The sequence below is a fragment of the Carcharhinus amblyrhynchos genome, chromosome 7 (assembly GCF_965287045.1).
Source record: "Carcharhinus amblyrhynchos chromosome 7, sCarAmb.v2.hapA, whole genome shotgun sequence".
Classification (NCBI taxonomy): Eukaryota; Metazoa; Chordata; class Chondrichthyes; order Carcharhiniformes; family Carcharhinidae; genus Carcharhinus; species Carcharhinus amblyrhynchos.
Window position 1 is genome coordinate 6,279,799 of NC_137330.1, and position 25,566 is coordinate 6,305,364.

Consider the following 25,566-nt stretch of genomic DNA (forward strand, 5'->3'; position numbering starts at 1 on the left):
GGTGTACGATGAGTGTGTTGTATTATGGGCAGGATGTATATGGGTGGGTGTGTAATGGGTAGACCTGTAACAGGCAGAGGGTGTATAATGTGCAATTATGACCATTGGGATGTGTTTCAGGCAGGGATGGATAACCAACAGATATAGTATGGGAAGCTGATCTGATATTGCTCAAAGTGAAAATCTGTCCCATAATTTTAAAAGCGATGCTTCTTTTGAATGAATGTTGTTTCAGCTTGATAGTTGTCCTCATGTCCGATTTGCAAGGCCTCCTAATGCTCCTAACCTGATCAGACTGTAATCATATCATACTGATCCCTCCACAATGCAAAGTCCTCGTGCAACAGTTGACAGAGGTCAAAGAACTGAAGAGAATCAGGGCTAATGGCTTCTAATCAGTAGCACCTTGCATTTATATTCTATTGTTAACATAATAAATAGTTCCAAGATGCCTTGTAGGAGTGTTATCAAAGTTTGATATGAAACCACATGAATGGATATTAAAATAGGTGACCAAAAGTTTCAAAGAACAGCTTAAAGGAGAAGAGTGCGGTTCAGAGGCAGAGAGGTTTACAAAGGGAATTCCGGAGGTTAGCGTCTACGCAGCTGAAGACACAGCCACTAGTGATGGGTCGATTAAAATCAGGAATGTCAAGAGACCAGAATTTGGAGAATCACAGGTATCTTAGAGAATTATAAAGACAAGAAGAGGAAAGTTCACGCAAGGATTTGAAAACAGTGATGAGAATTTTAATATTGAGACTTTGCTGTATTGGAAGTCAGTGTAGGTCGGCAAGATGCGGGTTGATGGGTTTTTGATAAGAGAGGGGATTAAGGGTTATGGGGAGAGGGCGGGAAAGTGGAACTGAGCCGCGACAGATCAGCCATGATCTTATTGAATGGCGGGGCAGGCTCGAAGGGCTAGATGGCCTACTCCTGCTCCTATTTCTTATGTTCTTATGTTCTTATGATGGTTGAACAGGACTGGATATGGGTAGCATAGGGATTTGGATGTTTAAGTCTATTTTAATGTCACATTATAGAATGTCGTAGGGAGAACTGTTAAGAGCAGCTCAGTTTATTGTCAAGTGCAGAAGGTAGAATAACACCAGCAGCAAGAAAGAGTTGATCTGATTCCTATTCTTATGAATTATGATCTTTTGCCTGTAACAATGCTGCTTGTCACAATAGGTGATACATGTTTATTCAGAGAGATATAGAATAAAATAAGAACTGTCTCAACATTATTATTTATAATTTTGTAATATAGCATTGGACAGAGACATTGCTGTAAGCCACTTTAATCTTGGTAAGAGTAGAGGCTGTGTGAAATTCTACACTTCCCAAGGCAGTTCAGTTGAGAATGATAAGATCAAATGTGATTTTTTTTCTTAACAGGCATTATTACTGTCATAGCCTTTAAAACAGTCCAATTTCAAACAACCCAATTTAGTGAAATTTTACATTTCGTCAAATTCTGACAGTCAGCAGATGCTGGATCCTAGGAGAAAAGTACTGCAGTTTACTGCCCTTTATTTGGTAGATAACCCCCCACTGAGGTGTCATCCATGGATCAGTATATAGCTCTCTTACCTCTGAGTCAGAATGTTTGTGTGGGTTCAAGTCCCACTCCAAGGATTTGTTCACAAAATCTAGGCTAACTTACCTGTGCAGAAATGTTGCACTTCTGGGGTGGTGTTCTTCAGATGAGATGTTAAGCTGAAACCCCATCTGCTGTCTCAGGTGGATGTAAAATGCCCCATAACACTATTTCCAAGAAGTGGACAGGCATTTGCCCTGGTGTCCTGCTGGCCGGTGTTTATCCTTCAACTAATAGCACTTAAAGAAAACCAGATCTTTAGTAGTTTTTTTGGATCTTGCTTTGCACAAATTGTTTATTCTATTCTTACACTGTAACAATGCGTACACTTCATTGGCTGTAAAGAGTGTTGGGATGTCCTGTGTTTGTGAAATACACTGTATAAATCCAAATTGTTGCGGCTGAATGGTAAATCCAGCTGAAAATTTCAAAATAGACCAATGAATTTTTGTTTGGCAGAGGTATTAAGAATTTTAAAACCAAAGTCAGTAGATGGAGATAAGCTACAGATCAGCTGTGAACTTCTTGAACAGCAGAACAAGTTCAGGGAGTGCCTCCAGCCAATGTGTGCTGAATGGCCTCTTCTTGTCCCTGTGTATCGAGCTTGAGGAACTGAATGGCATAATCCTGTTACTCTATGAGAGGCTTAAAGGTGCTGAATGGCCTCTTTCTATTCCTATGTAACAAGCTTGAGGGATTTGTGACCTCCTATTCCTGTGTAACAGACTCAGTCAGCTGAACGACCTCCTCCTGTTGATGTGTAACAGGTTCAAGGAGCTGAATAGCCTCTGTTCAAATGTAAGAGGCTTGAGAGGTTGAATGGCCTCCTGTTTGTATCTGACAACAGAGGGACTGAATAGTGTCCTTCAGTTTGTATGCTTCAAGCTCGAGAGCTGCCCCAGTATCTCAGTGAGTAAATGCTGAGTTATGCCAACCAGGAGAGCCATGGTTCGGTCTGTGATCCTCACTGATTTCAGACAGGGAGGTGGTGGCACAATACACAGGTCCCAATGTCCTGATTTCATAGAGAGCTGCTACCATTTATGGGTCTCAGCTGTGAGTGAGGGTGATGCAGTTTACTTCTGTGCTAATTTAACACAATCACACTAATGAAATTAGAGAGACCAAAGAAATCGGGATTGTTGACATTGGAATAGGTGAAGTTAAGGGAGTACTGAATAGAGATGTTCAAACTGTTGAGGGGTTTTGATAGAGTAGATAGAGAGAAATTATTTCTTATGACAAGTGGGTTGGAAACCAAATGACACAGCTTTAAAATAATTGGCAAATGAACCAGGGATGACATGAAAAGGGTTTTTTTAATGCAGTGAATTGTTACAATCTGGAATGCTTTGTTTGAAAGGGTGCTGGAAATATGTAATGGTAACTTTGAAAAGGGAATTAGTTAAATACTTGAAGTGGAAAGTATTACAGGACTTTGGAAAGATTGGGAAATTGGGATTAATTGGAATGTCTCGTCTGAGAGGACAAAGGGTCTATTAAAACCCCTCTGAAATTTTGAATGCTTCTGTTAAATCACCATTGAATCTCATCTGCTCTAAGGGGAATAATCCTAGCTTCGCCAGAAAACTCATTCTTGGTACAATTGTAATCAATCTCCTTTACTCCCTTTCCAAGGCCTTGTCTATCCTTCTTAATGTGGGATGCCCAGAACTGAACACAATACTCCTGTGATTTGTGCTTTATATAAGTTTAGTATAATGTCCTTGCTTTTGTATTCTATTCCTGTTATTAAAACCTAAGATCATGTATACTTTTGTAACAGTCTTTTTTCCCCAATGTTTCTCCCAGGGACACAATAGAATTGTGGCATACAGCAGATCGATTTATTTTTCCATCTGCTGTAGCCTTGTGTGGGTTTTGGATCTTGGGAGTAAATGCACTCGACTTCCAACTTCTACTCTCTATGGAATCAGATTAATATCTCCAGAAAACTTTGCTACTGCCAGAGATTTTATTATTGGTGAGTCAATACGTATAATTGACAGTTTAACCATTAAACTGCTGGTTAAAGTGCTTACTGCAGTAATCATTAGAAAGCTCTGGTCTCTTTGCTCACATCTTCATTCAGAAAATGTTTATAAATGCATTGCTCCAAATTGATGAAAGAAAGAATAAAAGGAAGAACTAAGAAAGAAAGACTGCCATGCATTTATATAGCATCTTTTCCTCCCTCAGTACATTCAAAAATACTGAACAGCCAATGATGACATGCTGTTTTGAAGTGTAGTCATTATTGTAATGTAGTAAATGCAGAAGGCAGTTTGGGCATAGCAAGCTCCCAACTTAACGTTAATGTTATAATGACCAGATTATTTGTTTGTTGAGGGATAATTATTAACTAGACATCAGACAGGGCTCCTCTGCACTTCAGTGAATAATGGCTGCGAAACCTTTCATCAGCACCTGATTTGAAAGATGGCATCTCCAACAGTGCAGCAGTCTCTCAATATATTGCGAGAATTTCAGTCTTTATTTGGAATCCTGTTTGTCTATAAATCAGCTGATTATGGATTTGAGAGTGCTACTACTGAGCAAAAGAATTGGTTTAAAAATGCATGCCCTGATTCTGACTGCTTATCACCTTTGAGATTATTAAACAGCCCAGTGCAGAAAGAATTGGGGAAATGCCAAGGTGGAACTATATATGTCTTAGATAATAGCTCACTAGATATGCCTAACAGTCAGAGATATGTATGCTATTATTGGGAACTAGTGCCTGTCATTTCTTATGTGTTGCTACAAGCTGTATGTAACATTCTTGCCAACTCTATGGATCTAATTTTGTTGCATTCACTATTATCTGTAGCTTTAGGTAAGAGGACAAGCTGATGTCCATTTAACTCTCCACAGAAACAAGATAATATTTTTGTACAGCCAAACGACGTGTCAGATTAGGTTTTATTTTTAGTGTGAACTCTGTAATATTGCTGTGTCTTCTAAGATAAGTTGAGTTGGGATTCACATAGAGACGTATGTGAAAGGATTTTTCTTGAGGAAATCAATAACATTCTTTCCTTCGGCAAAAGCGATACGAACTGACATCCCTTAGGGAAGTGCAGAGAGTTCTTTGTGACCGGAGTCAATAGAAATTATGCCCAGAAAATGAAACAAAACCAGATGAAGTGCATCTTGTCCAGAATTTTATTTTTGTTTGTTCAGAATAATCTTCAATGATTCATGGTGTGGATCTGCAAATATTTGTGCAAATGTGTGCCATCTGCTCTTGGTGGCAACAAATCCTAGATCACCAACCATATGTGTACACAATGTCCTGGGAGCATTATGTGACTTATCATGTTCAACAATAACAACTTGCATTTATATAGTGTCTTTAATGTAGTAAATGTAGACCCAAGGCAACTCGCACAGTGTTATCAAACAAAATTTGCCACTGAGTCATATAAGGAGATATTATGACAGATAACCAAAAGCTTGTTCAGAAATGTTGGTTTTAAGGAGGGTCTTAAAGGAGGAGAGAACCAATGAGGCAGAAAAGTTTAGGGAAGAATCGTAGGCTCTTGGCAGCTGTAGTCACAATGGGATGATTAAAATTTGGGATGCTCAGGATTTCAAAATGAAGAAGCACATAGATCCTGGATGGTTGCAGAGTTAGAGATGGTTACTGAAATAAGGAGGGGTGAGGCCATTGAAGGAATTGAAAACAAGGATGAGAATTTTAAAATTGAGGGAATGCCAGCCAGGAGTCAGTGTTGATCAGCATCTCTGGAGTGAATGGAACTTGGTATGAATCCCTGTTCATTAAAATGAATATTCAAGCACATTCAAATAATGATGACAGGACAAACCATTTGAACCATTTCAGCCAGGCCCATACAACTGTGAAATATAAAATCATAAGAAATAGAAGCAGAGCAGGCCATTTGGCCCATTGAAACAGTGGGCAGGAATTTACACTTCCCCCGGGGGAGTGGGGGGGGGCGCGGTATGAGAAAGGCAGGGAGAGTCTAAAATTAAATGGACATTATTCCCCCCTGGAAGTTTCACCCACTGCCAGTCAGAACTCAGTTGAGCATGAAATGACAGTGGGCTTCTGAGATTTTGTAGGAATGGATTACAGTGCTCACCATCCAGAAAATTCTGCCCACTAACTCCTATCAGTGCAATGCATCTGCACATGTGTAGGATGTGCTAGCCTACTATCACAGTACAAATAAACGCAACCATGGAAAAATGCTAGAATCCATTATTAAGGAAGTAGAGCAGAACATTTAGAAAATCATAATACAGTCAACCAAAATCAATATATTTATATGAAAGGGAAATCATCTTTGACAAATTTATTAGGGTTCTTTGAGGTTGCAACAAGCCAGGTAGATTCAGGGTAATCCGTTATATGGTATATTTGGATTTTAAAAGGCATTTCATATGGTGTGATGTAAAAGGTTTTACAGAAGATGAGAACTCATGGTTTTGGAGGTAGTATACGGTCGTGGATAAAATGTTGGCTAACTAACGGGGAACAGGTAGTTGGAATAAATAGATCACATTCAGATTGGCAAACTGTATTTATAATCTATATTAATGACTTGAATGAAGGGATCTGGTATATTTTAGCAATATTTGCTGATGATATAAAGACAGATAAGAAAACAAGTTGTAAGGGGGACATGAAGAATCTGCAAAGTGATATAAAAAATCTGCTCTTGGAATATATGTGGGAAAATGTGAAATTGTCCACTTTGATGGGTAGAATAGAAAAGCAGAATATTTGAATATAGAGAGACTGCAGAATGCTGTGAACATAGAAGGATCTGGGAGTCCCCATACATGAAGCACCAGAAGTTAACATCCAGGGACAGCAAGTAATTGGGAAATTAAATGGAATGTTGGCTTTTGTTGCAAGGGGAATAGTGTCTAAAAGTTGGGAAACCTTGTTACATCTGTGCTGGGCATTGCTTGGATCACATCTGGAGTAATGCATATTATTTTTAGCCTCCTTTCATTGGAGGCAGTTCAAAAAATATTCACCGAGTTGTTTCTTGGGATGAAGAGGTTATCTTGAGGAAAGGCTGCGCAGACTGGGTCCATAAGCATTGGAGTATAAAAACATAAGATGACCTTATTGAAACAATAATAACCTAATTGAAATAGGATTCTGAAAGGGCTTGTTAGGATAGATGCTGAAAGGATGTTTCCCCTTATGAAGAAATCGAGAACCAGGGGAAATGGTTTCAAAATAGGAGGTCTCCTATTTAAGCTGTAAATGAGGAGGGATTTCTTCTCTGAGGGTCATTAATCTTTGAAATTCACTATCCCAGAAAGCAGTGAATCATTGAATATATTCAAGGCTGAATTAGACAGAGTTTTGATCTATAAAGGAGGCATAGGGTCTGGGGTCAGGCAGGAGAGTGGAGTTAAAGCCACAGACAGATCAGCCACAATCTTATTGAATGGCAGAGCAGGCTTGAAGGAGCCAAATGTTCAATCCTGATTCTGTTTCTTATGTTCTAGCACTTCACAGTACTATCCCTCTGACAGTGCAGCACTCCCTTAGTATTTCATATAATGGAACAGTGAAGATAAATTTGTTGAAACTGTGTTTTCTGTTCCTTTTCCCTTGTTGTAACCTGTATTCCCACACTGTCCTCCCCAATTTCTACTGCCCTTGCTCTGTCCACTATTCCTGTTGCCCTCATTTTATTTTCTCTTGTCGCCCTCACTGTCTCCACTAATCCTGCTGCCTTCGCTGTGTCTTCTATTCCCATTGCCCTTACTGTGCCTCTATTCCCTAGAATCCCCTACAATACAGCTATTGATCTCATAAATTACAGATCATTGTTGCATTTATCTCGAGTTTCTCATAATTCTATTAGCACATCTCAAAATCTCAGGTCTCAACTGTAAAGAGGATGAACTCACAAAATTACAATCTGTTTTACTTATTTGTCCTCTTATGGCTTCGCAAATCAAGCATTAATTTCTCTTTCTACAAACAATAATCATTTCCCTTGGTTATTCACTGTTCCACATACCCATGGCAACTATTCCTTCATAGGTATTAACTGACAATGCAGATATTATTGAACAAAGGAATGGGCCTGGGGCCATTAACAGCTGCTGAGCATCAGTAATGTTATGATTACTTAGGGAATATTTCGGTATGAGCTGACAGATTTCAAATAAACACTAGCTGTATTTTCTCAGTTGCATCAATAAATTAAAGTGCTATATATAGTACTTAGTTGCACTGTCTGATATAATACTGGTCCAAACAAACCAGAAAGGTCCTGGGTTAACTCCTGCACTGGACTAAGCAAATTGATCTCAGCTGAAAAGAGATATATTTGAGCTATATGTGTTGGCCCTCGGGTTGTGTACACATACAAAGAACATCTACTGTTCCTCGTCCTGATTGCCATCCAGTGACCACTGCTGAAAATTATTTATAGAAATATGTCATTGGAACATTTAAAGGCAATTGGGTATGTACTTGAAGAGTCCTAATTTTCTGGGTTATGGGGAAAAGGCTAGTTTATGTGGAACTAAATTGGACAGTTTTTTAAAGGGCCAATACACAGGGACCATCAGTTAGAATGAGCTCTTCCTGTGTTGTTCTATGATTCTATTACTGTTGCCCTCACTGTGTTCTCCCTCCTGTTGCCCTTGCAATGTTCTCTGTGATGTTGTTCTCACTTTGCCTCTTTCCTGTGTCCTTGCCACTATTGTCCTTGATATGTCCTCTCTTCCTGGTGCTATGGTTGTGTCCTCTCTCCTGTTTCCCTCGCTGTGTCTTCTATTCCAATTGTTTTCAAACTTATTTTCCAGTGACACACTTTTACAAAATGGCCACCCCTCGTGTTCCACTGACCAGGCAAACTGCTGTAGTTGCAATCTAAACGGGATTTACTGTACATTTAAAAATACACCCTCTTACCTTTTCTTTTCATAAAGTGCATGTTACTTGAATTCTATCTGGCAATACTCAGCTTTTCCTCTTCAAGCTGACTGTGTCATTGTCTGAACATAAGAAATAGGAGCAGGAGTAGGCCATCTAGCCCCTCGAGCCTGCCCCGCCATTCAATAAGATCATGGCTGATCTGTCGTGGCTCAGTTCCACATTCCTGTGAGCGAGGTAGCCTCCACCACTTCAATGGACAGAGAATTCCAGAGATTCACCACCCTTTGAGTGAAGAAGTTCCACTTGAGTGAAGAAGTCTGTATTGAGAGATCCTCATTGCCATATTGCCTTCTACAAATTGTGTGTTATAAACAAAACATCCTGTTTTTCTTTTGAACAGGATCGCAGAACATCTCCCAATGTTTTGAACACATCTCGCCCTTATTTTGAAAAGGGCCTCAAGACTTTGCATGTTTTTTTAAACAGGATACCTGGCAACCCATTTTCAATGTGGTGGGTTGCGACCCAAATTTGAAAAACCCTGCTTTATTCCTGTTGCCCTCACTGTGCCCTCTTTTCCTGTTGCCTTACTCTGTTCTTTATTCCTGTTGCCTCACTCTGTTCTTTATTCCTGTTTTCCTCAGTATGTCCTCTATTCATGTTGCCTTGTCTGTGTCCTGCATTCCTGTTTTCCTCACTGTCCTTAATTCCTATTGCCCTCACTGTTTTCTCTTTTCCTGTTGCCCTTGCTGTGTCCTTTTTTCCTGTTTTTCTCACTATGTCTTCTATTTCTGTTGCCTCCTTTGTGTCCTATGTTCCTTTGTCCTCACTATATCCTTTATTCCTATTGCCCTCACTGTTTTCTCTTTTCCTGTTGCCCTCACTGTACCATCTTTTCCTGTTGCCCTCACTGTGTCTTTTATTCCTGTTTTTCTCACTATGTCCTGTATTCCTGTTGCCTCCTCCGTATCCTATGTTCCAGTTTTCCTCACTATGTCCTTTGTTCCTATTGCCTTCACTGTGTTCTCTTTTCCTGCTTCCCTTACCATGTCCTCTCTTCTGTTACAGGGTTCACACAGTGTTTCCCTGTCATCTTCCTACTGGGTCTTCTTCCACAAATTAATACTTTTTTCACATACTTGTTGGAACAAATAGACATGCACATCTTTGGGGGATCTGGTATGTATCACACAAGTTTTATTTTCAGCTTTCAATTTTTAATAAAATCAAATTAAAAACTTCACATATTTCAGGCTGAAATGTATATTCCTGGATGGGATCTAATTTAAGATGCATGTTTAAAGCAAGTACTAATTGTTTTTGGTTTCCATGTGATTTTAATAAATTTTCCACCAATCTGTTTAAATAGCACACCACCTCTTTTGATGGGTAAATATAGGGTGCCATGGCTTAAGGAGAGGAAATTTGATATCTTGGTCTTAGTTAGCACTGAGCAAGTCCTGCTAGAGGGGCAGCTGTGTGGGTTTTAGTGTGGAGGGCATGAATGGATGCTGCTGAGATGCCCTTTGTGCCCCAGTATTCAGACTGATAATGTAAGTGCTAACAGCTGTGTTATGGGACCTCAGCATAGAGTCATCACTCAGTGAAACTGTCACCAAATATTTAGTGTGATAAATGTTGTTGCCTGTTGTGCAATCCCTGTCTTTGCAAACTTGCAGTCATTACTATAGGGATAATGTAAGAGAGATGTGGCCTTTATTTATTGTTTACGTACTGTGTAACCTCTAATATACATATTCTGCTGGTGATTTGTTCTAAGTATGTGGATATATGAGAATAATGGACAGGAAGAAACCCTTGGGTTTATCCGACCTGTCATACATAGCTGTAATGCTTTACTTTATAATACATCTCATCAATAACCATGTGATCTCCTGGGAGAGATGAGAGAAGAGTTAAAACTTTGGCCAACTACAGTGAAAATAAATGTAAACATACCCTTAGTCCCAAGGATTTCTCTGACCCTGATTTACACTACCAGAAACTCGTCCAGATTCCTTAGACAGTACCTTCCAAACCCATGAATGCTGCCATCTGGAAAAATAAGAATAGCAGATACCTTGGAAAACGATGACTTGGAAGATCCCCTCCAATTCACTCACCCTCTTAACATTCTTTCGGTCACTTGGTCAAAATCCTAGAACTCCCTTCCTAACAGCAATGTGGATATACCGACACCACAGGGACTGCAGCATTCAAGGAGGCAGCTCACCAGCACCTTCTCAGGGCAATTAGAGATGGGCAATAAATGCTTGCCTAGCCAGCAATGCCCATGTCCCATAAATGAATTTGAAAAATGATTCCAACCTTTCCATTTTATCCTGAAACAGATCCGACTCTCTCTTGAAGGAATCCAGTGCTTTGGTGTTCACTGTGCCAGCTGACAGCCTGCTCCAGGGGTCCATTATTCTCAGAATAGAAAAACAATCACCTAACATAGAGCCTAAATATGTCTTTGCATAATTTATAAGGATTACCCCTGCTGCTCCCAAGCATCATCAGACAAAATAATTGGTTCACGTTAACGTTATCTAGTTCCTTCATTATTTTACGAACATCTGTCAAATCATCCTACATCTTCCTAAAGTATAGCAACAATTTAATGAATCACTTGTATTCTGTTGGCTTCAGAAGTTTGTTATATCACAGCATCTTTCATTGTTTTGAACTCTAAAGAACTATCACTACTCTTCTCCTGTTTTCCCCATTAGCCTGTAATGCCAGAATTAATGCCTGTATCATTTCTTTCCTCAGCTTATTGCCTGGATACCATCCCCTCCCTCCCCAGTCGCTGCTTCTAATTTTAATCAGGGCTACTTCCAAACTGCAAGCAGTCAGCATCATAATGTCTCATTTGACTTGGGTTATTACTGCTGGGACTAACTGATTTATCTCTTCTCTGTTATTAGGCAAGTAATAAAGTACAGGCAGTGGATAATTAGAAAATACAGAGAATTATTCCTAGTTAATCCAATAAGAATATGTAATCAATGTGATTTCTCTGTCATCAAACGGAAGTCGTTTCCAGTATATCATGTGTGCAATTTAATTGTGGACTGACTTCGTGTATTTGATGTTAGATTATTTAAATGGAGCCACAGGGAATGTACAACATCTAAACAAACCATTCAGCTGAACACACCCATGCAGGTCTTTTTTGCTCCACATGAGCCCCCTACCATCTGACGTCATATCCTATCAATGTATCCACCGTGTTGCAGGGTTGTCTGGAGGCTCGGTATTGCCAAAACTTCAGCCAATACAGACACATGCAAGTGTCTCGGTTTAAAGACATATATATATTAACCAACGATCGAAGGGAGAGATAACATGGGTCAATCCAATGCTCTCTACAGGGAAGCCTCAGCTTTCCAATATAACTCTGAAGTTAAAATGCATGGATTGATCAATTATACATTTCTCAAATGTAATGTTCCCACCTCTGTTAGTTATGATCAAATCATCTTCAATATAAATCAATCATTAATAACATACTTTAGCCAATTGCATTCTACTCTCTAACATCATTATTACCCAAGCCTTCTAAAAGGTATTAAGTTCCAGCCTAGCAAGTCTTAACTTTGTTATCAGGGAACTGATGCTCAATGAGTCCCACAGGAAGATCAATCATTAATTCCCAGAGGGCCTGGTGAAGGTTATCATACCTCCATTAGATTTATTAATGATTATCTTATATTTATGACCTCTAGTTTTGCTCTCACTGTAAAAGGAAATAACTTCTGTACGTCTATCCTATTAAACCCTTTCATAATTTAAAGATACTTTTATTAGGCCGACTTTTGGTTCTAGAGAAAAGAGCCCTAGCCTGTTCAATCTTTGCTGATTAGTTTTAACTTCCCAGTTGTAACATATCCTTGTTTTTTGTTTGTACTTTCACCAGTGTTTTTTTTATAAAATGAAGAGCAGAACTCCAGGTGTGGTCCAATAAACATTCATTGTAAGTTTAGCATTAGTTCTGATTTCTCAATTCTATCCCTCTGAAAATGAATTCCAGTGCTAGGTTTGATTTTTTTATTGTCTTACCCTGCATTACCGCTTTTAGGAACTTTTGTATTAGCATTCTCATATCCCTCTGCTTCTGTGCCCCATTTAGATACTTATTATCTCTTTATTCTTCCTACCAAAATGCACTACCTCACATTGATCTACATTCCAAATCATTTGCAATTTTCAAGCCTATTTGGTTATTATCTCTTGGGTTTACTTATGCACCTCTGTTCCATCAGGACAGGGGGAAATGTGGCTTTGGAGGAACTTGCAGCCTGTGTTAACTAGAGGGGATGGTGTGGTGATTATTGGCTTGGAGGAATTTGTGACATTTAACCATAAAATAACATGCATAATACCTGTGTCTTTCAGCTGCGACAGGGCTAATCTCATCACTGTATGGCTTTTCCCGCAGTTTACTTGCTGTATCGCTGCTGTATGCTTTATGTGTTGGCACAGTAAAGGTAAGCTGTTAATTGGATGTTTGGGCAAAAACCTAATTTGGAAGCCACTGGAAGTAAAGTCAGCAACCAAAATAAATTGGAACAATAATATTGTTGAAGCTTAAATGAATCGCAGAGTGGTTACAGCATTGAAGGAGGCCATTTAGCTTATTGTACTAGCTCTCCAAAGAAACACTTCATCTAGTGTCACTCCCCCATCTTCTTCATGTAGCCTTGATTATTCTTCCTGTTCAGAAAATAATTCAACTTCCTTTTGAATAGCTTAATGCAACTCCTTCCACACACTGCTCAAGCAGTGCATTCCAAATCCTAACCAGTCACTGCATGAAAAGGTTTTCCTTCATACCACCATTGCTTCTTTTGCCAATTAGACTAAATCTGTGCCCACTTGCGCTTGATCTTTCCAACAATGGGAACAGATTTTTCTGTCCAGACTGCTCGTGATTTTGGATACCTCGAAGGAATCTCCCCCTCTTAACCTTTTCTCTAAAGCAAGCAGTTCCAATTTCTCCAATCTGCTTCTGTAACTGAAATTCTTCATTCCTGGAACCATTTTCATGAATCCTTTCTCCATCTTCTCTAATGTCTTTGCATCCTTCCTAAATTGTGGTATCCAGAACGTGACCCAACACTCCAGTTGAGACCAAACTGTGTTTTTTACAGGTTTAACATAATCTCCTTGATTTGTACTCTATGCTCCTAGTAATAAAACATAGGATACTATATGTTGGGTCTCTTTCCTGTTGAAAAGGGAAGGATTATGGGTGACCTATAGAAGTTTTTTAAATTATGAGAGGTTTTGATTGAGTACACACAGATCAAGGGCATGATTTTCCCCCAGAAAGTTCTAAGTGCCCAATGGGAGGTTTCCCAGCCTGACCTTTGGACAAGATTCGTTAAATGAATTTACAGCATTCTGTGCAACACAGAGGCTATCAGGCCATTTACACCAGTGGGAGGGGAGGGGGGAGTTAAAGGGCTGGAATTTTCCACCTCACTATGCTACTCGACCAGCATGGTGGGGTGGGAAAATCACATCCCAAATGTTTTCACGGTGTGGAGAAGAGAAAAACTAGAGCTTATCAATATAAGGTAGTCAGCAAAAAAATCAATGAGGGAATTCAAACTTAACTTCTTCCCCAGAAAATGGCCAGACTCCTCAGGTATTTGAAATCAGCCCAGGAGATTGCGAGGTGCAAGTCTTATCTATAAAGCTTTCCGAATGACATGACCTCTACCCCAGTTAGGAACTGGTTTAGCTCCATCTTGAGGATATGCAAAGAGTCAGTACCATCATACTAATCAGCAATGTGTTAACGTCGCTGGGAAAAGAACAACTCAACATTCAGTCTATTAGTATTACACAGTTTGAACTCCTGCCCTCTGCTCCTCCGCAACTTGTTAAATTAGAATAACCTACTAATAGAGATGCTATCCAACCATTTAATTGTTTTGAAGTCATGATCCATTCACCTCCAAGTCTAAAGTGCTCTAAAATAAGTTTGACTCACGTCATAGAGTCATAAGCCGGAATTCTATGTCCCGCCCACCACGGGAATTGGAACAGGAGAGGGGCGAACCATGGAGAGTTTCATTGACCTCAGGTAGGATATTACGGTTTTGGGGCAAGCGAGGCCCTAAAATCCTGCATATAGAGTTTTACAGCGCAGAAAGAGGAAAGAGGTCTTCAGGCCATCATGTCTATGCCGGCCATCAAACACCTACCTGTTCTAATCCCATTTTTCAGCATTTGGTCCATAGTCTTGTATGCTGTGGCATTTCAAGTGCTCATCTAAATGCTTCTTAAATGTTGTGAGGGTTCTTGCCTCTACTAGCCTTTTAGGCAGTTTGAATTCCAAATTCCTACCACCTTCTAGGTGAAAAGATTTTTCCTTTAATCCCCTCTAAATCTCCTGCTCTCTACCTTGTTATTGACTCCTCTACTAAGGGGGAAAGTTTCTTTCAATTCATAATTTTGTACACTTCAATTAGGTCACCCCTCAACCTTTTCTGCTCCAAGGAAAACAACCCCAGCCTATCGAAACTTTAGCCCAGGTAAGATGCTGGGGAATCTTCTCTACACCCTTTCTATTACAATCACATCCTTAAGGCTTGAACTTATCTTTGTAGCTGATTGGGCGGCACGGTGGCACAGTGGTTACCACTGCTCGACCAATAGTGCCAGGGACCCAGCTTGGATCATTGTCTGTGCAGAGTCTGCACATTCTCCCCGTGTCTAGGTTTCCTCCAAGTACCCCAGTTTCCTCCAAAGGTCCAAAAGACATGTTGGTTAGGTGCATTGGCCACACTAAATTTTCCCTCAGTGTACCCAAACAGGCACCGGAGTGTGGCGAATAGGGGATTTTCACTGTAACTTAATTGCAGTGATAATGTAAGCCTACTTGTGACAATAGTAAATAAACAATAAAAAAAACAATTTTTTAAATTAAAGATTCCACTTACAATATAAATTGATAAAGAGCTGTTGGATATTTAATGAAAAAAGTGAGGATGTAGCTTTTATTTCTTTTATTGCAGAAACCGTGGGATACGCAGCACATTCCGGTGCTATTTTCTGCTTACTGTGGACTGCTGATTGCTTGTTCCTACCACCTCAGCAGACAAAGCAGTGAGCCAGCAGTGTTGATGTAAGTAATTTTGATCAGATTCCCCACAGTTGTTATTGATTGAGCGCTAAAAGGAAGGTTTCAGATGTCCGTTTGCTTGAAGGAATCCTTGATCGTGGATCTGATTGACTCACCTAGTTAAATTGTTAATGACTGCACCAATGAAAATAGAAGGGGGCAGGGGTGGCTCTGTTTTGCAACTAAGATAAATGTTGTAATAACAGAAAATGCGGGAAATACTCAGTGCGTTAGCACCACTTTTGAAGAGAAACAAAGTTAACATTTCAGGTCAGTGACCTTGCAACACAACACAATGGTTAGTGGAAATCTAGAATTCTTGACATGGATTGTTTAATCAGATTGGCATAGCCATGCTACTATATAATTGGGTGTTTTATTTCACTGCAGGTCTCTCATTCGCTCCAAGTTGTTCAATGAATTGGAAGTCCAGAATCCAGAACATCCTCTGTCAGAAAGCAAGGATGTTCTTCCTGAAAAACTGAGGAATTCTGTGGTATTTCAAAGTTTATTTATTATTGTCACAAGTAGGTTACATTAACAGTGCAATGAAGCTACTGTAAAAAAGTCCCTTAGTGGCCACACTCTATTCGGGTACACTGCGGGAGAATTAGCATGGTCAATGCACCTAATCAGCACGCCTTTCAGACTGTGGGAGGAAATTGGAGCACAGAGGAAACCCATGCAGACAAGGGGAAAATGTGTAAACTCCACAAGTGACCCAAGCCAGGAATCAACCCATATCCCTGGCGCTGTGAGGCAGCAGTGCTAACCACTGTGCCACCATGGCGCCCATAGTATATGTCCCTTCTCACAGTTAATTATCAATGTATGATGATTTGACAATAGTGCTGTTTTGGTACAATTAAAATATCCCAAATTATACTATGGAGTTGAATATCCTAACAGTCTTATTCTAGAATCAAATCTGAATACAGGGATTGAAAGGGTTAAATCAAGCATCAGCTTGATTTGTAATCTCTCAAGCAAAGATGATTAAAAGGCGATGATTTAATTGAGATGTTTAAGATGATAAAAGAATTTGATAGAGGAGATAGGGACAAATTAATTCCCCTGTCAGGGAAGTCTAGAACAAGGGGATAAAATCTTAAAGTTACAGCTAGGCTATTTTGGGGGGCGGGGGTGATATCAGGAAGCAGTTCTACACAGAAAAGTTAGAGGAAATCTGGAAATCTCTCCCATCAATTGCAAAATTCAAAATTGAGATTAATAGATTTTTATTAGTTATGAGTATTAAGGGTTACAGAACCAAGGTAGGTAGATGGCACTAAGATATTTTTTAAAATTCCCTAGATTCTGGAATAGTTCCAGCAGATTGAAAGTTACTAAATGTAACATGGATCTTCAAGAAAGGGAGAGAGAAAATAGGGAACTACAGGCCTTTTAGCCTAACACCAGTTATCAGGAAAATCCTGGCATTTATTATTAAGGAAGTCTTAAAAATGCACCTATAAATCATATTATAATTAGACAAAGTCACCATGGTTTGATGAAAGGGAAGTCCTGTTTGACAAATTTATTAGCAAGTTTTGAGGATGTAACTAATAGGGTAGACAGAGGGGAACCAGCAGAAGTAGTACACTTGGAGTTCCAAAAAAATTTGATAGAATACCACACAAAATACACATGATGAGTGTCTGAAATCTCCAGTCTTGCATATCATGCAAATATATATATATATGCAAATATATATGCAAATATATCTTGCATATATTAGTCTATAGGCCCCCGAATAATGATCTGGAGGTGGGGCGGGCTGTTAACGCGCAAATAAGTGCGGCGTGCAGGAATGGGATGGCCGTAGTTATGGGGGATTTCAATCTGCATGTTGATTGGTCGACCCATGTTGGACGTGGGGGGCTCGAGGAAGAGTTCTTGGAATGCTGCCGGGATAGTTTCCTCGAACAGTGTGTGTTGGAGCTGACGAGGGAGCGAGCTATCTTGGATCTGGTGTAATGTAATGAAGCGGGTAGAATTAGGGACCTTGTGGTGAAGGATCCTCTTGGGGAGAGTGATCATTGTATGGTGGAGTTTCTGGTGCAGATGGAGGAGGAGAAAGTGGGTTCCCGGACACGCGTCCTTTGTTTGAATAGAGGGGAATACGATAGGATGAGAGAAGAATTGGCGAATGTGGACTGGGAGGGTTTGTTGAGGAGCAGTGGAGGATCTTTAAGGAGATCTTTCTTGGTGCTCAACGGAAATTTATTCCAATGGTCAAAAAGGACCGTAGGAGGAGAGGTAATAAGCCGTGGATAACGAAGGAGGTGAAGGAAAGTGTTAAACTAAAAGCGGAGGAATTTAGAGTAGCTAAGAGTAGTGGGCGAGAAGAGGATTGGGAGAGGTTTAAATGTCAACAAAGATTGACAAAGAAGTTGATAAGGAAGGGTAGGAGAAACTATGAAGCTGGGCTAGCGCTTAATATAAAAAAGGATAGCAAGAGTTTTTATAAATATATAAAAAGGAAGAGGCTGGCTAGGGTGAATGTTGGTCCTTTAGAGGATGAGAAAGGGGACCTAGTGGTAGGGGATGGGGATATGGCTAAGGTATTGAATAACTTTTTTGTTTCTGTCTTCACGGAGGAGGACGTGAATAATTTGCCGGGTGTTAGCGATGGAAAGGTGGTAGGACTGGAGGGTCTTAATGACATTACTGTTACTAGAAAGGCGGTGCTCGACAGACTGGAGGGGCTGATTGTGGACAAGTCCCCAGGACCGGATGGAATGCATCCGAGGGTTCTGAAAGAAATGGCGGAGGTGATAGTGGATGCCTTGGTGGTTATTTTCCAAACGTCGCTGGATTCCGGGGAAGTGCCGGATGATTGGAAAACGGCTAATGTTACGCTGTTGTTTAAGAAAGGTGCCAGGCAAAAGGCGGGGAATTATAGGCCGGTTAGTTTAACGTCTGTGGTAGGTAAAATGTTAGAATCTGTCACTAAGGAGGAAATTGCGAGGCATCTTGAAGGGAATTGCTTGATAGAGCAGACGCAGCACGGTTTCATTAAAGGGAAGTCGTGTCTGACAAATTTACTGGAGTTCTATGAGGATGTGTCTAGGGCGGTGGATAGAGGAGAGCCGGTGGATGTGGTCTTTCTAGATTTTCAGAAGGCGTTTGACAAAGTGCCTCACAAGAGGTTATTGCAGAAGGTCGAGGGACATGGAGTTGGGGGTAGGGTGTTAGCGTGGATAGAGGATTGGTTGTCAAATAGGAGGCAGAGAGTGGGGGTCAACGGGTGCTATTCGGATTGGCGGATGGTGACTAGTGGAGTGCCCCAGGGGTCGGTGCTGGGGCCTCAGCTTTTTACCATTTATATAGATGATCTGGAGGAGGGAACCGAGTGTAGAGTGTCGAAATTTGCTGATGACACCAAGATTGGGGGAACGGCAAATTGTGCGGAGGGTGTGGAGAGTCTGCAGAAGGATCTAGATAGGCTGGGCGAATGGGCCAGGAAATGGCAAATGGAATTTAATGTTGGCAAGTGTGAAGTGGTCCACTTTGGTAGGAAGAATGGTAGGAAGGACTATTACTTATGGGGCGAAAAACTGCAGCAGGTGACGGTGCAGAGGGACCTCGGGGTCCTTGTGCATGAGTCGCAAAAACCCAGCTTGCAGGTGCAGCAGGTGGTCAGGAAGGCGAATGGGATGCTGGCCTTCATAGTGAAGGGGATTGAATATAAAAGTAGGGAGGTCTTGCTGCAGCTGTATAGGGCATTGGTGAGGCCGCAACTGGAGTACTGTGTGCATTTTTGGGCGCCGCACCTGCGCAAAGATATTTTGGCCTTGGAGGGAGTGCAGAGGAGGTTTACTAGGCTGATACTGGAGTTGAGGGGGTTGAGCTATGAGGAGAGGCTGAATAAACTGGGCTTGTACTCGTTAGAGTCTAGAGGAATGATAGGAGATCTCATTGAGACGTATAAGATGATGAATGGGATGGATAGGATAGAGGTGGAAAGACTCTTCCCGCTCAAAAAAGACAATAGGACTAGGGGGCACAGCCTCAAGATAAAAGGGGGGCGGTTTAGAACGGAGTTGAGGAGGAACTTCTTCACTCAAAGGGTGGTGAATCTCTGGAATTCTCTGCCCGTTGAAGTGGTGGAGGCTGCCTCGCTAAATATTTTTAAGACGCGGGTTGATGGGTTTTTGATAGGAGAGGGGATTAAGGGTTATGGGGAGAGGGCGGGAAAGTGGAACTGAGCCACGACAGATCAGCCATGATCTTATTGAATGGCGGGGCAGGCTCGAAGGGCTGGATGGCCTACTCCTGCTCCTATTTCTTATGTTCTTATGCCACTGCTGCTACCAAGAACAGAAAACTTGGCGCTCAACCAAATCTTCATTCTGTGCTGTGAGACCAGAGAATCTCAGCTGCAGGCAAGGTTGGTGAACTCCGGCCAATGTCTCATGGAATTGGAGGTAATATAGGTAATATATTAGGGTGGATATATTAGGTGCCAACTAGAGAGGATGCGATATTGGATGTCCTATTGGGAAATGAATTAGGGCAGGTGATGGATGTGAGTGTGAGGGAACACTTCCGATCAAGCGATCATAATGCCATTAGTTTCAATCTGATCATGGATAAGGATAGATCTGGACCTCGGGTTGACATTCTGAACTGGAAAAAGGCCAAATTTGATGAAATGAGAAGGGATCTGGGAAGTGTGGATTGGCACAGGCTGTTCTCTGGTAAGGCTATAAATGGAAAGCGGGAGGCCTTCAAAGGAAAAATTTTGAGAGTGGAGAGTTTGTATGTTCCTGTCAGGGTTAAAGATAAAGTAAATAGGAATAAGGAACCTTGGTTCTTGAGGGAGATTGTAACACTGATCAAGAGGAAGAGAGAGTTGTGTGAAATGTACAGGCAGCAAGGAACAGATCAGATGCTCGCGGAGTATAAAAAATGCAAGAAGCTACTTAAGAGGGAAATCAGGAGGGCTAAAAGAAGACATGAGGTTGCTTTGACAGACAGAGTGAAGGAAAATCCAAAGAGCTTCTACAGGTATGTTAGGAGCAAAAGGATAGTGAGGGATAAAATTGGTCCTCTTGAAGACCAGAGTGTTAGACTATATTTGGAACCAAAAGAGATGGGGGAGATACTAAATGGGTTTTTTGCATCCGTATTTACTGAGGAAACGAACATGGAGTCTACAGAAGTAGGGCAAACAAGTAGGGAGGTCATGGAACCTTTACAGATTAAAGAGGAGGAGGTACTGGCTGTCTTGAGGCAAATCAGAGTGGATAAATCCCCAGGACCGGATAGGGTATTCCCATGGACCTTGAGGGAGGCTAGTAGTGAACTTGCAGGGGCCTTGGCAGACATATTTAAAATGTCAGTATTCACGGGGGAGGTGCCAGAAGATTGGAGGGTGGCTCATGTTGTTCCGTTGTTTAAAAAAGGTTCCAAAAGAAATCCGGGAAATTATAGGCCAGTAAGTTTGACGTCAGTGGTTGGCAAGATATTGGAAGATGTGATAAGGGATAGGATCTACAAATATTTGGATAGACAGGGACTTATTTGGGAGAGTCAACATGGCTTTGTGCGTGGTAGGTCATGTTTGACCAATCTATTAGAGTTTTCCAAGGAGGTTACCAGGAAAGTGGATGAAGGGAAGGCGGTGGATGTTGTCTACCTGGATTTCAGCAAGGCCTTTGACAAGGTCCCTCATGGGAAGCTAGTTAGGAAGGTTCAGTCGTTAGGTATACATGGGGAGGTAGTAAATTGGATTAGACAGTGGCTCAATGGAAGAAGCCAGAGTGGTTGTGGAGGATTACTTCTCTGAATGGAGACCTGTGACTAGTGGTGTGCCGCAGGGATCGGTGTTGGGCCCATTGTTGTTTGTCATCTATATCAATGATCTAGATGGTAATGTGGTAAATTGGATCAGCAAATTCACTGATGATGCAAAGATTGGAGGTGTAATGGACAGTGAGGAAGGTTTTCAGAGCTTGCAGAGGGATTTGGACCAACTAGAAAAATGGGCTGAAAAATGGCAAATGGAATTTAACGCAGACAAGTGTGAGGTATTGCACTTTGGAAAGTACATTACATAGTAGTAATGGTAGGACTCTGAAGCGTGCAGTTGAACAGAGGGATCTGGGAATACAGGTACAGAATTCTCTAAAAGTGAAGTCACAGGTGAATAGGGTCGTAAAGAGTGCTTTTGGTACATTGGCCTTTATAAATTGGAGGATCGAGTATTAAAGTTGGAATGTTATGGTAAGGTTATATAAGGCATTGGTAAGGTTGAATTTAGAATATTGTGTGCAGTTTTGGTCACCTCATTACAGGAAGGATGTAAATAAGGCTGAAAGAGTGCAGAGAAGGTTCACAAGGATGTTGCCGGGACTTGAGAAGTTGAGTTACAGAGAGAGATTGAATAGGTTAGGACTTTATTCCCTGGAGTGTAGAAGAATGAGGGGAGATTTGACAGAGGTGTATAAGATTTTGATGGGTATAGATAGAGTGAATGCAAGCAGGCTTTTTCCACTGAGGCTAGGGGAGAAAAAAACCAGAGGGCATGGGTTAAGGGTGAAAGGAGAAAAGTTTAAAGGGAATATTAGGGGGGGCTTCTTCACGCAGAGAATGGTGGGAGTGTGGAATGAGCTGCTGGATAAAGTGGTAAATGCGGGGTCACTTTTAACATTTAAGACAAACTTGGACAGGTTCATGGATGAGAGGAGTGTGGAGGGATATGGTCCAAGTGCAGGTCAGTGGGACTAGGCAAAAAATGGTTTGGCACAGACAAGAAGGGCCAAAAGGCCTGTTTCTGAGCTGTAATTTTCTATGGTTTCTATGAATGTAAAATTGGTAAATGGACAGGAAACAGAGGGGAGGGATAAACAAAGCATTTACACATTGTAGGCTGTAACTAGTGGAATGCCACAAGGATCAGTGCTGGACTGTCAGTAACTCACAGACTACATTAATGACATAGACAAAAGAGACAAAGAAACTTCTAAATGTTGGTAATTAGAAAGACTTGGATATACACAGGTAGCATTTACTACAATTATAAAGGGTTTTGGTGAGACAACACCAGGAGTACTGTGCGCAGTTTTGGTCTCCATATTTCAGGAAGAAGAAATATGCTTTGGAGATGGTATAGCGAATAGATTGGTTCCTGGAATGAGAGTGGTGTGCTATGATGAGAGGCTGAGCAAATTGAATCTGAATTCTGTTGTTCAGAAGAATGAGAGCTGATCTCATTGAAATGTACAAAATTCTGAAAGATCAGTCATAATCGTATTGAGTGATGAATTGGGCTCGAGGTGCTGCATGGTATACGCCTGCTCCTATTTCTTATGTTGTTCAATAGGTTTAAAAATAACACTTGGAATTGTTTTTGTTTCAGAAAAATGCTAAAATGTATTTGTGTCTTTGCAGAGAGAAGTCCTGAAATCTGATCTTGTTATGTGTGCAGTGATTACCCTTCTAACCTTTGCAATCAGTGCAACCACTGTTTTCCTTTCATTGAAGGTATATATTCATACTGACTATTCTTCCATGTTGTTGGCACTTCAGTTTTATTGGCACAATGTATTGCAGCTTAATGTTTTCAAAATGTGTAAGGATCAGTTGAATTATATTTATGTTTGCACTTGAACAAGAGCTATTACACCATCTGGACATGTTTGAGACATTTCTGCTCACAGCGCAGGAAGGGTGAAAATTCCACTCGCTAAACTGCGGAACCTGCAAAATCATAGACACTAGAAGAAAACTCTTAAAACAGAACATTGACATTTCAAAGCATTCGTCAAAGGACTTCTCTTTTTGATTTGCTCAAAAAAATTAAAGAGCAAAATTTAATCAAAATATTCCTGATTTTTATTCATTGACAGTCCATTCAATAGAAACTTTTAAAATCTACCCTCTTGGAGCTGAGTGGTTCAACTGGTCTGAAGGAGTGAATTAAAAGTTCAGGCTGTATATTCTTTGTAGTTCTAATGTTTTCTCTAAGTGTTATCTCAGGTGGGAAAAGCAGAGCTCTTTTTGGATTTTCCGCCGCATTTTCAAATACTTCGGAAAAAATTGGAAGGGAGGGAGATGGCAAAACGTCATGCTGCCACGGCAGGTTCTGAATGAGACCTTGCCGCCGACATCAGATTCTGAAAGATCAGGGCCCCCCTTTTAAAAGGCACCTGATCAATTTTAAAAAACTGCAAGCTGATTGGGTACTGCATGTACTTTGCCTGTCTTTGGAACAGTAGACTGGTGGATCATATCAGACAGTATATCCCTTCCACTGTTCACAATGGGCAAGCACTGCCCCTTTATCAAAATTTCCCTAGATGGGAAAGAATTGTATCCAGCCCTATTGATCTGAAAGACACTCTTTTTCAACAGGTGTCTTAAATGAATAAATTGTTCTTGACACATTTTCTACATATGTGAGTTATGAAACAAAACTTAAAAAACTAACTCACCTGGTCATGTTTAGTATTGCTTGTGGAAAATCAAAAATTGACAGAAGCAGTTTTCTTGAGGTTGGAATGAATGAAGAAAATGGCCCTATAGAAGAGGAGTTTTACTTGAGGTCTGCCCTGAGAGTGCCCTATACTGACTACTGCAACATAACTCTGTGCACTGTGCATACACCTACACCACTAGGACCACAGCAGTTCAAGAAGGCAGCTCACCACTACCCTCTCAAGAGCAAGTAGGAATGGGCAATAAATGGTGGCCTAGCCACTGATGTTCACATCCAATAAAATGAATTTTAAAAAGTTCTAGGCCTGGTCCTCCTAAATTTCAGGACTACAAGTATCTCTTTCCCAATCACTGCAATGGTTGCATATTCCAATAATTCTTTTTCGCTGGTATTAATGGATAGAGAGAAACCATTTCTTGTGGGACAGAATTTTACAGCCCTTGTGACCAACAGAACTTTTCTGTCCTGCTGATTATCAATGGACCTTTGAATGGCTTGCCTCAGGCTATGTGGGTTATGGAGCCTTCCCTGAAACATTAATGCCAGTTATCTTAAGCCAACTTGTCTCCCCACTCTTGCTTCTTACATGCACGCCATTCGCTCTCTCTCACACACTCTCTCTCCCCCCTCCCCTCCGTCTCCCCTTACGTGCGTGCGTACACACAAACACATACACACACCTGTTGAGACAGGGGGCCAAGTGAAAGTATCAAAACTGAGATTGATAGAGTTTTGTTAGGTCAGGGTATTAAGATTCATGCAACCAAGATGGGTAGATGAGGTTAATTTACAGATTGGCCTGATCTAATCAAGTGGTGGAAGAGGCTCCAAAGGCTGATTTGCATCTTCCTGTCATATTTCTATTCTGAAGGAGTAAAAGTTCAAGTTGTATATTCCATGGGTGGTAACTTCTAATGTTTTCTCTAAGTGTTATCTCAGGTAGGAAAAGCAGAGCACTTGCCGGGTTTTTCCCGCTGCATTTTCAAATACTTAGGCAAAAAAATGAAAGGGAGGAGATCCCACGGCATCTTGCTGCCATGGTAGGTTCTGAATGAGCCCACCCTGCCAGTTACATCAGCTGCTGGGAGATCAGAACCCCTTTTTAAAGGGCACATGATCAGTTTAAAAAAAAAACTACAGGCTGGTTGGGGACCGCCTGTACTTTTCCCGTTTTTGGGACTGTAAACTGGCAGATCATCTCAAACAGAATGTCCCTTCCACTGTTCACAACGGACTGCACACAACCAGTATGTACTTGCAAAACTTCAAACACAGTTTCCAAAGTTAGGTGCGATTCTGCAACAACACTTGCTAAATTATCCTCAGTGGGCTAAAAGTTAACAGTGACATATGGCGCTGTTCTTTGCAATCTGAAAAATCAGGTACACATATTGTGCCTATTTCACCCAAACAAAATAAGTCATATCCGTGCACTCCTCAGGGCAGTGTCTTGACCTATCAGAGTCAAGCTGCCTGGTTCAAATTTTCAACGTGTTTTG

General features: G+C 40.9%; 1 protein-coding gene across 1 annotated transcript in view; it reads left to right on the forward strand.

The window, feature by feature from the left end:
• The window catches only part of LOC145345344 (pecanex-like protein 2), a 220,115-nt gene that overhangs the window by 71,670 nt on the left and 122,879 nt on the right, over nucleotides 1–25,566 (forward strand). Inside the window, exons 15-20 of the mRNA XM_080193158.1 lie at nucleotides 3,413–3,584; nucleotides 9,552–9,662; nucleotides 12,885–12,976; nucleotides 15,515–15,624; nucleotides 16,012–16,117; nucleotides 23,020–23,112. Of these exons, the coding sequence (XP_080049284.1) occupies nucleotides 3,413–3,584; nucleotides 9,552–9,662; nucleotides 12,885–12,976; nucleotides 15,515–15,624; nucleotides 16,012–16,117; nucleotides 23,020–23,112 (684 nt within the window). The remainder of the gene's footprint in view (nucleotides 1–3,412; nucleotides 3,585–9,551; nucleotides 9,663–12,884; nucleotides 12,977–15,514; nucleotides 15,625–16,011; nucleotides 16,118–23,019; nucleotides 23,113–25,566) is intronic.